We start from the raw sequence: 14,954 nt of genomic DNA on the forward strand, positions 1-14,954 counted from the left end.
TACAACCTTTGTGCACTATTAATGGGAAAGTAAAATGGTACAGCCACTGTGGAATACAGTATGACAGCTCCTCAAAAAATTAAAACTATAACTACTATATGATTCAGCAGTTCTACTTCTAGGTATATACCCAAAGAATTGAAAGCAGGTCTCAAAGAGATGTATTTGAACACCCATGTTCATAAGAGCATTATTTACAGATGCCAAAATGTGGAAGCAACATAAGTGTTTATTGACAGATGGATAAGCAAAATGTGGTATATACAGTCAATGAAATGTTACTCAGTTTTAAAAAGGAAGAAAATTCTGACATATGCTACAACATGGATGAAACTTAAGGATTCTATGCTAAGTGAAATAAACCAGTCATAAAAAGACAAATACTTGATTCCACTTATATGAGATACTTAGAGCAGTCAATATCATAGAGGCAGAAAGCAGAATGATGGCTGCCAGGGGCTGGTGGAGGAGGGAATAGGGAGTTAGTGTTTAATGGGTACAGATGCTTTGCAAGATGAAAAGAATTCTGGAGATGGACGGCAGTGGTGGTTGTACAACAACATGATGTACTTAGCACTACTGAGCTGCACACCTAAAAATGGTTAAGATGGTAAATTTTATGTGTATTTTACCACAATTTTAAAAAAATGAAAAAAAAGAGACATGCAAAATTTAAAAAGCAAATATTATAGGAGAAAATTTTATAACTTTGAGGTAGAGGAAGATTTCTTAAAATACAAAGAGCACAAACCATAAAGGAAAATATTAAATTAACTATTTTTAAATATAAAATTTCTGTTTACTAAAATATACCATCAAGAGAGCAAAGTCACATCACAAAGTAGCAAAGGACAAATAACCTGACAAAAGATCAGCAAAGGGCAAATAGGCAGAGTAGGAAATAGTAATGGTTAATAAATGTATGAAAATATACTCACACCTCATTGGTAATCAGTAAAACACAGATTTAAACCATAGTGAGATATTATTTCACATCTATTATAATACCAAGTGTGGGTATTATAAGTAAACAAAATACTTTGTGGAAAAATGTATACGCTAGATTCCATTTATTTTAGGGTCTTAAAAATGTAAAACTAAATAATATATAATTTAGTGATATATGTTACATATATACACACATATATATATATAATATATATATATAAAATGATCAGGAAATGAGAAACACCAAATTTATGAAAGTATTTATAATGAGATGTTGCCATAAAGGAGGGGCACACAAGCAGTGTCAAAATATTGATAAAGTTCTATTTTTTCAGCTGGGGAGCGGGGATACAGGTGCTCATTATTATACTTTTTAAAATTGAACATGTTTTACTTTTTTGTATATATAGACATTTTTATAGAATAATTTTTATGTAAAAGAGCCTCCAACTTTAAAAATATGCAACTATTTTTTATGACTAAAGTTTCTCACAGTAAATCATTTTCCCGATGATCACAGGTTACACTTACAGTCTAGTCACTGGTTTCTAAAGATAATAAAGGCTACAGAGTTTGAAATGGAGGAAAGACATAACCCAAGAGCCATCAAGACAAGGTAAACAGATATAAAGTATAAAATATATATATATGAAAAATATATATGAAAAAATATGGAGGGAAGGCAAATTACATTAGAATAATGTGGAGGGAAGAGTCTGTAGGGGAAGTACATGTATGACCCAATAGAAATTTTATTTTGTTTCAGGGGGAACAGATATATAGAAAATGAGGCAAGTACAAAGGGACAAAGGGTCTCATTCCAAGGAAAACAGAATACAGTCAATTGGAAAAGAAAGATCAGGGGATTACTATAATCAAGATTGTTTTTAACCTTTCCTCAAAAAACAAAAACAGAAACCTAAAAATTAACTTTCAGCAAATGCCTTTTCAACAAATAGACGTTTCCTACACTTACTGTGAAGCTAAGAGTTTTTTTTAAAGGGGCAGGAAAAGCTGACACTTTAGTGCAAATATTCTTCTTCTAAAGCAAGATTGCACCAACAGTTTCTGTTACATTGCTGAAAACTCAAATTACCAGGTGGCATCCCAAGTTTTTAAGCAACTGTGATTAACAAAAACAAATAAATAAAAACGGGTACACTTCTGTTTTGTTTCTGGGAGTACTTAAACTCTAAGCCCAACATTGAAAGACTGCTTTCTGGGCTACTGTTTCTGATATTCATCTGTCTCCTTTGTCTTCCATATACTAGCATATTCTTTGCCTTCTTTTCTAGTCCAAAGCGATCAAGTTTATAGAGCATTGATTTCTCATACCAGCTTAAGCCTAGACAGGCTTGTTGTGGCACCTATTGGATTCTATTTTAATTCCTTGTCCTTATCACATGGACCCGGTAAACAAACAACCCTAAATTTAAATCCTAGGTCTATAACATAAATTATCAAACCTCTGGGAAGTTATACTCTCTGTGTGTCAGATTCCTTATATATTAAAATAAGGATAATAATGCCTACCTTTTAAGAATTGACTTTTTTTTTTTTTTTTCGGTACGCGGGCCTCTCACTGCTGTGGCCTCTCCCGTTGCGGAGCACAGGCTCCAGACGCGCAGGCTCAGCGGCCATGGCTCACGGGCCTAGCCACTCCGCAGCATGTGGGATCTTCCTGGACCGGGGCATGAACCCGTGTCCCCTGCATCGGCAGGCGGACTCTCAACTACTGCGCCACCAGGGAAGCCCAAGAATTGACTTTTAAATGCTTAAATTTATTCAAACTTCTAGTTCAGTGTAGATCCAGGTACAGGTGGTGAGATTCTCAGTTTTGGAAGCACAGATTTGCTTCCCAGTTGTACGTATGGGTATGATCCTCAAACACCACCGAACTCTGGGTGTCAGCAGAGATGCTTTTCTGTTTTCTAGCTTCCATGGCCCCTGTAGGACCTAACAGCTCTCTGACCACTCAGATAAAAATAATACCTGTTATTGGTCCTATAGGGCCCTTATCTGAACTTTAGGTCCCCCTTACAAATTTTGCAAGTACCTCTCTTGCACTTTTCTTGGAAATCCTGTATTTTCCAATTCTGGATAGTTTAGCTTTCCCCTCTTCCCTTTGATTTCTAACTCGTCTGAAAAATATGTATTTAGCTAGATGATAAGGTCAGTTTACTGTCTTTCTTTCTAAGCTATCACCTGAGTTTTTTTCTCATCAGAGACCTCTGTCTTCTATGAGGGCCTGTTTTCTCTATTAACCTCACACCATGCCCCATTAAACATAAAAACATTCCATAGCATTATGTTATAGAAAATAAATTAGAAGACAACTCTAGGTTCTAATCTCAGTCCTTTAACTTACTAAATACTATGTGACTTTCACCAAGTTATTTAACCTACCTGAGACTCAGTTTTTTCATCTGCAAACAGGGAATATGTCTTGACAACTTAGGAGGCTAAAGATCAAATGCAATAATGCAGATGAATGTGTCTTGAAAACTATAGTTCTAAACAATGCAGAAAGTATTATCCATTCAACAAAATACTGGTGATGGCAAAAGAATCAAGTCAAACTGCCAGAGTTAGAGTTCTAGCTCTATTATTTACCTTTTAATATGTAAAATGAGGATTATAATACCTACTTCATATGATATTAGCTCAGTGATGTTAGTTGTTATTATTAAATGCCTATTACACGTTAGGCATTGTACTAGATGCTGGGTAATAAAATGGAATCAAGACAGACATGGCTAACATCTTTGCCAAAAACTTCTACTATGTCCTACTCCATATGCTACATTTTCTAAGTCATTTATGTCATATACACTTTATAGCAAAAAAAATCTGAGTAGTAAAGCATTTCCATAGAACATCAAGATAAGACCCCACAATTCCACTATTTCTTTTCTGTGAAATTTCCAGTGAACACATAGTAACTGTGGTATTTCTTTTCTTAATTCATCACTTGACTCAAAAGTCTTTTTGTGACTTCTGGGTAAACTGCCTAGAATACGTTTCTATCAAATGTAAATAAGACAGTGTTTCTGAAGGTAACATCCAAAGATGATCTGCTTCTCAATCACCTAAAATGCTAATAAAAGGCAGATTCCTAGACCTTATTTCAGATGTATTGAGGCAAAAGCTCTGGCTGGAAGATGTGGGAATCTGCATTTCTAATAAGTTCCCAGTGTGATTTTTATGCAAATCCCATTTGAGAACCACATTCTCAAGAAAGAAAAAACCTCCACTACATAAGAAATTTGTAACCAAAGGCAATACTGAAAAATAATGATCCAAAGCTTCGTGAAGGAGAAAAATTTTAATCGTCAGAATAAATTTTCACATGCCTGTCTCTTAACAGCGTTGAGTCAACAGTGCACAGAGATTAAGACCAAAATTGACTTGAACATACACACCTTAACTGTGACTATTCAAGAAACTCCTATTCTGGAGGCCAAGGGAAAGGAAAAAGTTTACCCATATTTCAGAAGAAGCAAACAAAACGGTGTTATTGCAGTAGTCACGCCTACTAAAATTGGGATTTGGTGATATCAGAAAATGGAACCGATTTCTCTTGAACTCGGACAACTAAAGACAGACCTTCCTGCTCCAACTCCCCGCATCTACCATAAACGTTGGATAATCTCTCAAATGTAGACTTTGCCTACTTAGGAGTTAAGCTGGTCCTGTGACCAATCAGAGGCAAGGAAAAATATGATCTTTTGATAAAAGATAATCAATTTTCATAAAAGATAACCAAAATAACTAATTAAAATTTATACCTCTCAATCTGATGGACAGTTATAGAAGAGATCTCACTGAGACATGGAAGAGAGTCAATCAAGGAGCCCTGAACTCCTAGTGCCTGTAAACTTTCCAAATAACAATTCAAAGCTAATGAACAAACTACTTCTCTGCCCACTAAGCCACACTGGTCTGAGATCTGCTCTGGTGCAGATAATAAAATGCCCTAAGATGGCAGTGGGTTCACTGTGGCTGGAAGAAGTCGGGAGCCCAAAGAGGAAAAAGACGCCCAACCTGCCCACACTAACCGTCCGTCCGCACCCAGTCTGGAGCAGCAGAGCGGGCGGGGCTGCGATTTCTCCTGCATCACTGCGCCCTCTCTTCTCCGCCTGCGTGAGCACCGCCCTCCCACTCGCGGCGTGAACCCACTGGGCCTAGCCTCTCCTTCCCCCTCCCCTCGGCCTGATGCTGAATCATGAGCCCTGCATCTCCAAAAGGTAAAATCTGAGAACAATGCCACCCTTAGGGCTGGCCTGAATGGGGTACCAGGTCGGGGTGGGGCGGAAGACTGGAAACCACAACTTTGCTCCCCTTCTTCCCAAATTCCCCACCCAACCCCCAGATGAAAACGAGTACCGCAGCCTTAGGGGATTCCCAAGCGGCACCCCTTCTCAGGCGTCGCTCGGGTTGGCAAAGGTCAGACCTGGGCCCGGCGCGCTCCGCCTCATTGTTCCAACGCTGCCTACCAGCCTGCCCGCCAGCCAGGAGTGCGAGCCCTGCAAGGCCGGGGAGCCCGCAGCTCGTGGGGAAGGGGTGGGCGATCTCCGCCCCTCTCCTGTAACCACCGCCCCCTGCCCACCACCCTCGCCCTTCCTGCCCACCACCCTCGCCCTTCCTGCCCACCTCCTTCCGCTAAAGCGGAACCGTCGAATCCCCCGGAGGCGACCGGGTGGGTGCTGTCCAAATGCTGGGAGGAGGAGGACTGGGGTGGGGTGGGGTGAGGAGGGTGGGGAGAAGCGGGAGTCTCCGGCCTGCGCTTGGCTGCAGCCTTCGCCCCTTCGCCCCACAGCCAGATGCCGGTTCCACGGGTCCCGCTCGGCCACCGTTCCTCCCGCCCGACAGGGAGCCGCTCGGCGGTGGCCATCTCCCAGCCCTGGATGCTGGCGCCGAGCAGCCCTTGGCCATCCTCGTCTCCAGAAGCAGAAGGCGGAGGGCCCGTCCCCGTGCAGGCTGCAGAAGTCACCATACGCTACTCACCCCAACTGTTTCTGTCCCTGCGGTTCTTCGCCATGGTGGTCCGGGGACTGGTGGCGGTGGGGCGCTGTCAGGGCGCTCGCTCTTCTCCCGGCCGCAGGTTGCTGGCGGTGGGAGGCTCTGTGCCCGCGCTGGGCGCAGTTCACTCAGACTCTGAGGATGTTGCTGTGGCGCTGGTGGGAAGGAGTGGGGAGGAGAAGGGAGGAGAAAGGGATGAACCAAGCTCAGCATCACAAGCCCAAGTTCACACAAATACCAGCGTCACACCCTCCCTACCTCATCAGCCCATCCCCAGAGCCTGAAGACAGTGACAGACAATGTACTGCAACATTTTCGATGGAAAAAACATACAAATAAATAGCACCCCCTTACACACTGTCAAAGAATTTAACAGCATTATACAGTCAGAAATAACACAAACCAGTATACTGCATGATTCTGTATGTTCAAATACCTGTTTCCTAGACGAGTTACATATTAGTAGAAACATGCTGGCAACATTTACATAGCCAAAGAAATTTTAAAAATCTGCGTTTATCTACCAGGTACCATTTCCCCCCTAACTTAAAAGCAAGGTCACATTAGTAAAGAGGGTATCATGCATTTTTTACCTGTGTACTGAACAGGCCTGTCTTAAAATTAGGATAGCAAATTTAGATTAAGATCAAGATAAATGAAAGCTGGAGATTCACCATAATCTGTAACTAACTCCATTCTAGTGGGCAAAATTTCCCACTACATTTGCAGAGATATCACCTGGCGTTATACTGACAAATATTCTAAGTAAAGTCATACTATATAATCTGGAAGAGCCTTGGCAGTAACAAAGGTTGCAGACAATTTTGAAAGCAAAAGGCAGTAAATACTTAAAAAAAAATTCTCAATCTCTCCCTTTTCACTGGTTTCTTCCTCTTTCCCTATAAACTTAATTTTCAATGTCCTAGAAACACTGTCCCTTCATGCTACCTGACCCTCAAGATACCATCATCCCATTCCTCACACAGTTTTCACCTGCATGTAGTTGTTGCCCATACTCTACACAGATCAGTTCTGCCTAGGAGATTACTGCTAGCTTTTTAATTACCAGATCCTTGGTCTCTGTTTACTCCTCATCATAAGCAACTCTTCACTCTGTGTCCCCTCAATGTAATTTACTATGATGGCTTCAGACAGGACCTCCATCCATGCTGTTGATTCCCAAATCTCTCTTCTAGTCTCAAGCTCTCTTGAGGAGAGATAATCATCATTCCAGAGCTGAATTTATAACTGCCTGAGGTCATCTTCAGTTTGTTTTCCTACTGACACTTCAAAATCAATATGTCAAAAACCAAAGTCTCTCACTCACCACTGCCAAATCTTATGCATTTCATATTTCAGTTAATGGTTCTATGACCTCAGAACACTGTAAACAAAGTTTACATTATGGTTTTAAAGGGGACTGTGTTCAACAGAGTTGCATTCCCTAAACACTAATGAGACAACATAGGAAGATAGAAATTATCTCACCCCATACCTACAAAACAAATTCATTGAATAAAAAGAAGGGTGTTCTGCTTTTCTTGTATTTCTTTACTATAATTCTCAACTCACATTCTAGCCTGAAAATCCCTTTCAGGTGAATCCCATTAAAAAAGAGTACAGTAGATTCCACCCCCAAAATGTTATATATGTAATTCAGTATCTATTCCTAATTGAAAAGGAAACTTATTTTCAAAAAACCCTTTTTCTGCTGTAATTAATAAGTAATCTGTGAGATAATACTTGAGACTGTGTGAATGTCTTGGCCATGAACTTTTTCATCCAATGGTTTTTAGCATCCATTGACATCCTTGCATGAAGTGACTTTATATTAGTGATTTTAAAATAATTATACCATTTCTTTTACATTCTACATTTAGTAGTTGGCATTTCCTCTGCCACCTTTGTTTGTTGAGTACCACTGTTCACTTCATGGATTCATAAAATCTAAAAAAACTTCACTGTATCATTTACCATCATTATTCTTTCTAATGCTCAAATTGCCCTAAACTTGACCAATGGTAGCTCCTTCAAGTTAACACCTGTGTCCTTTTAACATGTCCTATTTGTCTTTGATCATTTTCCTTGTTTTCTGGCACAAGAAAATGTTTCAAGTTTCCCTTGTATTTTCCCTGCCTCAGAACTAGGATTAACTGTTCCTCCAAGAAACTCTGGCTGCTTTTAATGAGAAAAGGAATTTAGAAACCAAGATCTGAATGCTAGTTGTGCTCACTGCTAGCTGGAATTTCACTGTTTCAAGACTCTTTCAGTGGACATTGTTAGAACACATTTATTTTTTAAAACCATAAGTTTAATCTACTCTAAAGAAATACCTCCAACAGTATGAAAATACATACATACAGAGTAATTTATTGCAGCATTTTTGTTATTCCAATATATTGGAAATAACCTAAATGCCCATATATAGGAGAGTGGTTAAATACACTATAATACATGTGCACAATGGAATACTATGTAGCTATAAAAAAGAATACAGAAGATCTTTATGAACTGATACATACTGAATTCCAGAATACATTGTTAAATGGAAAAAAAACCCCCAAAGCACAAATGCTTAACCCATCCTGTAAGAAAGAAAAGCATATAAAAAATGTATGTGCTCATCTGTGCAAAAGAAATACAGGATAAACTAGAAACCAATGAGATAAGTTATCTACAGGAGATGAGTGGGAATAGGATGGAAGCAATGGAAGAATGGGAATAGGGTAGTAAGGATTAGGACGACTGATGCTTCTCTAAGCGTAACCTTTTCATAAAGCCCTGACTGTTAGAACCATGGCAATGTTTCACATTCTCCAAAATAAATAACTAAAATCAATCATGGTGGGATGAATTGGGAGATAGGGATTGACATATATACATTAATATGTATAAAATAGATTAATAAGAACCTGCTGTATAAAAAATAAATTAAATTAAAAAAATAAAATAAAATCAATCAGGATATGGGGCTAGGGGTGGAAGGAACTCAAAATGGAATTACAAACAGTAAAAAAAAAAAGTGAACCTAACTATATTACAGGGGAATAACATAACTACACTGAAGTGTTTTCTAAACCTGAGGAGCTTTAGAAAATTGTATTTTGATTGTATGCTGTAAGACTAAAGACAAAAACTGTATACAAGTATTGCTCTTTAGTTCATAATTTTTTTTTCTCCCAGGACATACGTGGGTTAGCAATTCTGAAATTATTTATGTTTGCACTAGAATTGAACAAATATATCGTGGGTAATCAGAGCCAGATTTCTTGCTTTTGGAGATGAAGTTATAATAAGGAGAGGGGAAGGACAGAATGAACCCTGTGGTGTTGAACTGGAATCTGAGGTATCAGTATGATACAGTAAAAACACAAATAGCTGAATTAAAAAAAAATGGGCAGAGGCTCTAAATAGACATTTCTCCAAAGAAGATATACAAATGGCCAAGAAGCACATGAAAAGATGATTTAATGTTTTTAGTCACTAGGGAAATGCAAATCAAAATTTGAAAAACTGCAATGAGACATCACCTCAGAATGTAACCAAAAAGAAAGACAAAAAGTGTTGGTGAGATGTGGAGAAACTGGCACTGCTGGTGGGAATACAGCCGCTTTGGAAAACAGCCTGGCTGCTTCTCAAAAAGTTAGATATAGAGTTACCAATTGGCCCAGCAATTCCACTCATAGATATATACCCAAAAGAAATGAAAAACACATGCTCATGCAAAAACTTGTACAGGAATGTTCATAACAGCATTGTTTGTAGTAGCCAAAAGGTGGAAACAACCTAAATACCAATAACTATCAATGGATAAACAAAATATGGTATATATCCATACAATGGAATATTATTTAGCCATAAAAAGGAATGAAGTACTGATAAATGCTACACCATGGATGAACCTTGAAAACATTATGCTAACTGAATGAAGCCAGTCACAAAGACCACGTATTGTATGATTCCATTTATATAAAATGCCCCAAATTGACAAATCTATAGAGATAGATAGTAGATTAAAGGTTGCCTAAGGCTAGAGAGGGTGGGTGGGAGGTTGGGGAGAAATTGGGGAGCAATTGCTATTGAATACAAAGCATCTTTTGCGGGTAATAAAAATGTTTAAAAATTTTTATTGAAATCAATTCTGTTCAACTCTGTGAATATACTAAAAATCACTTAGTTATATAAATTGGTGAATTATATGGTATGTGAGTTATATCTCAATAAGGCTGTGTTTTAAAAGTCAAAGTCAAGTTTATTTTAAATCAGAAAAAAAGAGGAAAAGGTATTTGTACTTTAGTACTCTAGATCCTCTCTCCTCCTGACTCCTCTGGGATATTACTCCAAAAATTATTCCCTCCCTCCTATAACCTCAATTATTTTTTCTTCTATTGGTTCCTTCACCATGCTCATTTTCCCCCAAAAACCTCTCAATCAGGAGTTTTTCAGTAATCGATGATCCAACTTGCTCCTTCCCTCTATAACTAGCAATCTTGTTAAAGTATATCATTTAGAATGCTTTTGGCTGTAACTCAAAATGGCTTAAATAAAAGGACATTTACTGTCACATAATTTTTTTGAAGACAGGTTGGTTTTATGGTGGTTCATTCATCAGTGCAACATCATCATGGATAAGTTAGGATAAAGAATTGGCTGCTGTAAAAAAAAAACTACAGTGGTTTAAGACACTTATTTCTCTCTCATGAAATAATCTTGAGTGTAAGCCATCCAGGACTAATATGGTGGCCTCTTTATACCTTCTTCCACCCTTAACTTGGGACTTCCATCATGTAATCCAAGATGGCTGCTTGGACATTCACATCCTCATTCCAACCATGTAGAAAGGAAGAAAAGGAGAAGTGGATATATCCAATCTGCAGGTACAACTCAGAAGTTGCACACATCACCTCAACTCAAATACCATTGACCATACATGTCCCACGCAGTTGATAAATATACCATGTATTTAACTAAAATTTGGGGAATCTAATACCACAGAAAGAAGAGAAATGGATACTGGAGAATACAAGCAGACTTTTTCACTAAGACCAAGATTGCATTCTACCATACTGTGTGTGGGCTTATTTTCTAATGCAGGCTCCTGCCATAGTTCCAAAACGGCATCTGCCATTCCAGTCATCAGAGGCACACAGCCATGCCTAGAGACAGAAAAAGGCATGTCTATGTCTTGTGTACCTTGTTAAAAAGCACTCCAGCAGACTTTTCCTCATGTGTCATTGTCCACAATGGTCTAAGCCTAAACCATCCCCTTAACAAGAGGAACGAGGCTAGGCCAATCGATATTTACCCCCTAAGATTGGGGAAGGTCTCAGTGTCCTTTAATGGACATAGCCACTCAGAAAAGGTCCACAAAATTGTGGTTCTGATAATACAGAAAGAGGATCGTTTCTAAGCAGAATGCCCAAGGTCATAATCATAGCTTCCATTTCCCCCTCACCCTCCATTAGTATCTCAGCTGGTAGGGTGATCCAAACTTTACTCCCATAGGATCCGAGTCCTTACTGGTCTTATACTTACTGGATTGCTGCAGTTTCCCATTGTTCAGTAATTGTGGACATATGAAAACCAAGAGGTACCCTAGTGTATACCTGGGGTTCCAGATATAGTCCTTATTCTCTTTGTCGAGCAACAACCAATTTCCCCTTGGTAATTAAGACCAATCACCCCAACCAGTACAATGAACCCCTCTCTAACTGTTGGCTCAGTGGTCTGAACACCTCATATAGCCCGGGTGGTAGTGTCAGCTTCCTATTTAATGGAACTGTGACTGGGTTATCTGGGGAAAGTATCTGTCCCTTGCGCACTAGGGCCTTCAGATCCACCAAGCCCAATGTTTTAGAGTCAAAGTTGTACAGACAAAAATTCTTCAACTGAATTATTAGGAATAATAAAAGGGTCACTCCTACCTCCACCCCCTGGTTCCTCGGCCCATGCATTCTGAATATGGGGTAGATGGCAATATATATTGGCTACTGAGTTAAATCCTATATCATATCCTCATAGGGGTTATCTCTCAGCCAACTGATCCTTCAGCAGGACTTTCCTCCATTGTATCATACTAGATGCTCCTAAGTGATGGGTTTGAGGTAAGATCAGTTAATTTCATGGGCATGACTCCATTGCCACACTTCCTCATAGTAAGATGAGTTTCTTGCTCAAATTTAACGTTGTTTGTGATACCTAGTGATGAAATAAGGCATTCTGTAAGTCCATAATTGTGGTACTAGTAGAAGCTTTCCAAGCAGGGATGGTAAACCTGTATCTGGACTATGTATCTATTCCCATGAGGACAAATTGCTTTTCCCTCCATAATCAAAGGGACCTGGTTTAATTAAACTGCCACCAGGTAACTGACTGGTCTAAGGAATCGTACCTTACTAGGGTCACTGCAATGGCCTCTGCTATAAGGAAGCTAAATACATCATAGAGGCAGTAACCGTATTACCCTTGGCAAGTGGAAGCCCATGCCACTGAATCTGTGTTTAGCCTCCATTCCTATTGCCACATGGCCCCACTGAACTAGTACTAAGGTAACTAGGTAGAGGCTGACTGACATCCATAGGACAGATCATCTTGTATACCTGATTACTGGGACGGATGCCCTCTTATGGGCAGTCAAATGGTTCACAGACATTTTCACATTCCGGGTCAATTTTGAGACTCCATCCATAATACATCTCCCACTGACTTCCTTATTTCTGATCATCTTTCCAAGTTATTGCCAGCTTATTAATTACTGTGCATAAATCAGTATAGATCCATACCTCAGGCTATCTTTCATTCCTAACACAGAGGACAACCAGATGTTTTATTCAAAATTATGCCCTCTAGGAAAATTTCTCTTCATCTCTATTTTTCAGGCCCACTTTACGATGAAGTAGGGCCATAATTCAGTGGCTCTATGCTTCTAGTTGGTGCTAGTATATCATCCAGACCATTAATAAACCAGGCCCAAGCTTTTCCTTCCTCTGCTAAATGACAATGAGCCCAAAGACAGGGTTCAAAAAAAGGTGGCAAAGAAGTAGGGCCAGGTACAATGAAAGTTAGTCCATGTACTTTACTTGTGCCTTCCAGATCAGCTCAGGCTACCCCAGTATATACCTTTCCATTTGACAATGAAATTCTGCTGCCCATGTTCAATTTATGAGTCATCAGATAAAATCCAGTTCCTAAAGAGCAGTTCACAGCACAAAATCACTTAGAATCCTGTGGTCAGGTGTTTAGTATCTGCCGAGCCCTGGTAGCAAGCCAAGAGTTGCTTTTCAACTGAGCTGAATACAGGAACCCCTGTATCAATTCTCATATAAACTTTAAAACCACCCTGGGGATCAAAGTTACATATCAGATGATCAATTCAAGCTGGATAAAAAAAGGATGTGCACTGCCTTCCTCAACTCTTCTTTTGAAAACTCCCATTATAATGACCTGATACTGATTCTGAATGAGACACATGTTCTACTGCTCTCCAGAACAAAACAGAATTCTCCTATACTTTGAAAACACAGTTTTGGCCTCAACAGACAACTGATCCTCATTAGTAACAGAAAGAATAGTTTATTTCAAAATCCAAATTATAATTATGGCAAATGTCTTCCAATATTTAATTGATTTATATTTAAAAAACCTATAAAGCTCAATCACATAAAATTACATTTTGCAACTAGCTTATGTTGGAAGATTCATCAGGAAATTATATTGTTTAAGCCTATATGTTCCATACTAAAATTATTGTCCTCATGCTCTGTTTTGTCACACTTGAGGGTTTTAATTAGCCATTCTGTCTTGGTTACTAAATTGTGAAACTTACCTAGGTAGAAGTTGAAAAATTTTATGTCCTTCATTTGTTTTCTGTTTTTTTTGGCTGCACTGTGCTGTATGCGGGAACTTAGTTCCCTGACCAGGGATCTAACCCATGCCCCCTGCAGTGGAAGCGCAGTGTCTTAACCACTGGACTGCCAGGGAAGTCCCCGTGTCCCCCAATTTTAAAAAAGTAAGCCTCGGCTAAAATTGAAACAAGAGGCCACAGATTATAATTAGCATTTTACTAAAGAACTTGGAAAGAAGGGAAAAACACTATAAAGCATAGAGCAAACCATAAAAGGTTGTTAGGCAGATAACAGGAAAACATGGAATATATTTACATGTCAGATATTATGAAGACACAAAGAATATATGACAGTTATATCAAGCCATACTTATTCAATACCTTGGCATTATGAAATTTGGTAGTTTGTAAGAAACTCTTCTGTGCTCAGTTGAAAACTTTTTATTGTTATGTTACCTTCAACCTTGAAACCATGTGCTTAATTGTTTAGGATGTAAATTTAAATTTATGCACTGTATGTTTATTTTATGGAAATTGAATGTGAATTTCTTTACTAACCATGAAATATTTAACAGACAAGCTATGACGTCACTGATCTTGATAAAATTAACTCAACCAGTATTTAAAAATTCTAAAGATTCTCTTGGAGTTAGTATAAAGCAGATGTTTTTTGCTTGCAACAACTGTGGTACAAGTAAAAGAACGACTATGGCAGACACTTCTTAACCACCGCATAAAATCTTGACTTTTTCCATGCTAGCCACCTCTGGGTTGATGATCAAAGCATGTGGATCTGCCATTACTGGCAGCATAAAGTATCTGCACTCCAGGGTCTTGTTGAAACCTATGACCTCAAACTTTTTATTGCCTAATTCAAATCAAACATTGTGTTTCAAGACTAACATGCTTAAAGGAGTGTCAGAAAAACATTTATCCTTGTTTCAAACTGGGAATTCAGAGTTTTCATTTTAGGAAGGCCCATGAGGTAAGTTTTCCTAAACTCTTAGTATCAGGAAAAGATGTAACTCTCTCTCAATTAACTGGTTTACTGTGATCTCAAAAACACTATAAAACCCTCTGCTTTGGCCAATTTGCTGTATTGTTCTGCTTTCTTATTTTTCCTTTCTTTAACATCATACCT

The 14,954-nt window shown here is 38.8% G+C and overlaps 1 protein-coding gene across 5 annotated transcripts in view; it reads right to left on the bottom strand.

The window, feature by feature from the left end:
* Positions 1 to 14,954, bottom strand: part of ATL1 (atlastin GTPase 1) — an 88,657-nt gene that overhangs the window by 71,932 nt on the left and 1,771 nt on the right. For 3 of the 5 annotated variants that reach the window (XM_060142768.1, XM_060142752.1, XM_060142759.1), the window contains exon 2: positions 5,956 to 6,125. In XM_060142768.1, coding sequence (XP_059998751.1) covers positions 5,956 to 5,989 — 34 coding nt within the window. In that variant the 5' untranslated portion in view covers positions 5,990 to 6,125. Of the gene's footprint in view, positions 1 to 5,006; positions 5,096 to 5,601; positions 5,883 to 5,955; positions 6,126 to 14,954 lie in introns of those variants that run through there. The other 2 variants (XM_060142743.1, XM_060142776.1) reach the window with 2 other exon arrangements.

Source organism: Lagenorhynchus albirostris, chromosome 1 (assembly GCF_949774975.1).
Source record: "Lagenorhynchus albirostris chromosome 1, mLagAlb1.1, whole genome shotgun sequence".
Taxonomy (NCBI): Eukaryota; Metazoa; Chordata; class Mammalia; order Artiodactyla; family Delphinidae; genus Lagenorhynchus; species Lagenorhynchus albirostris.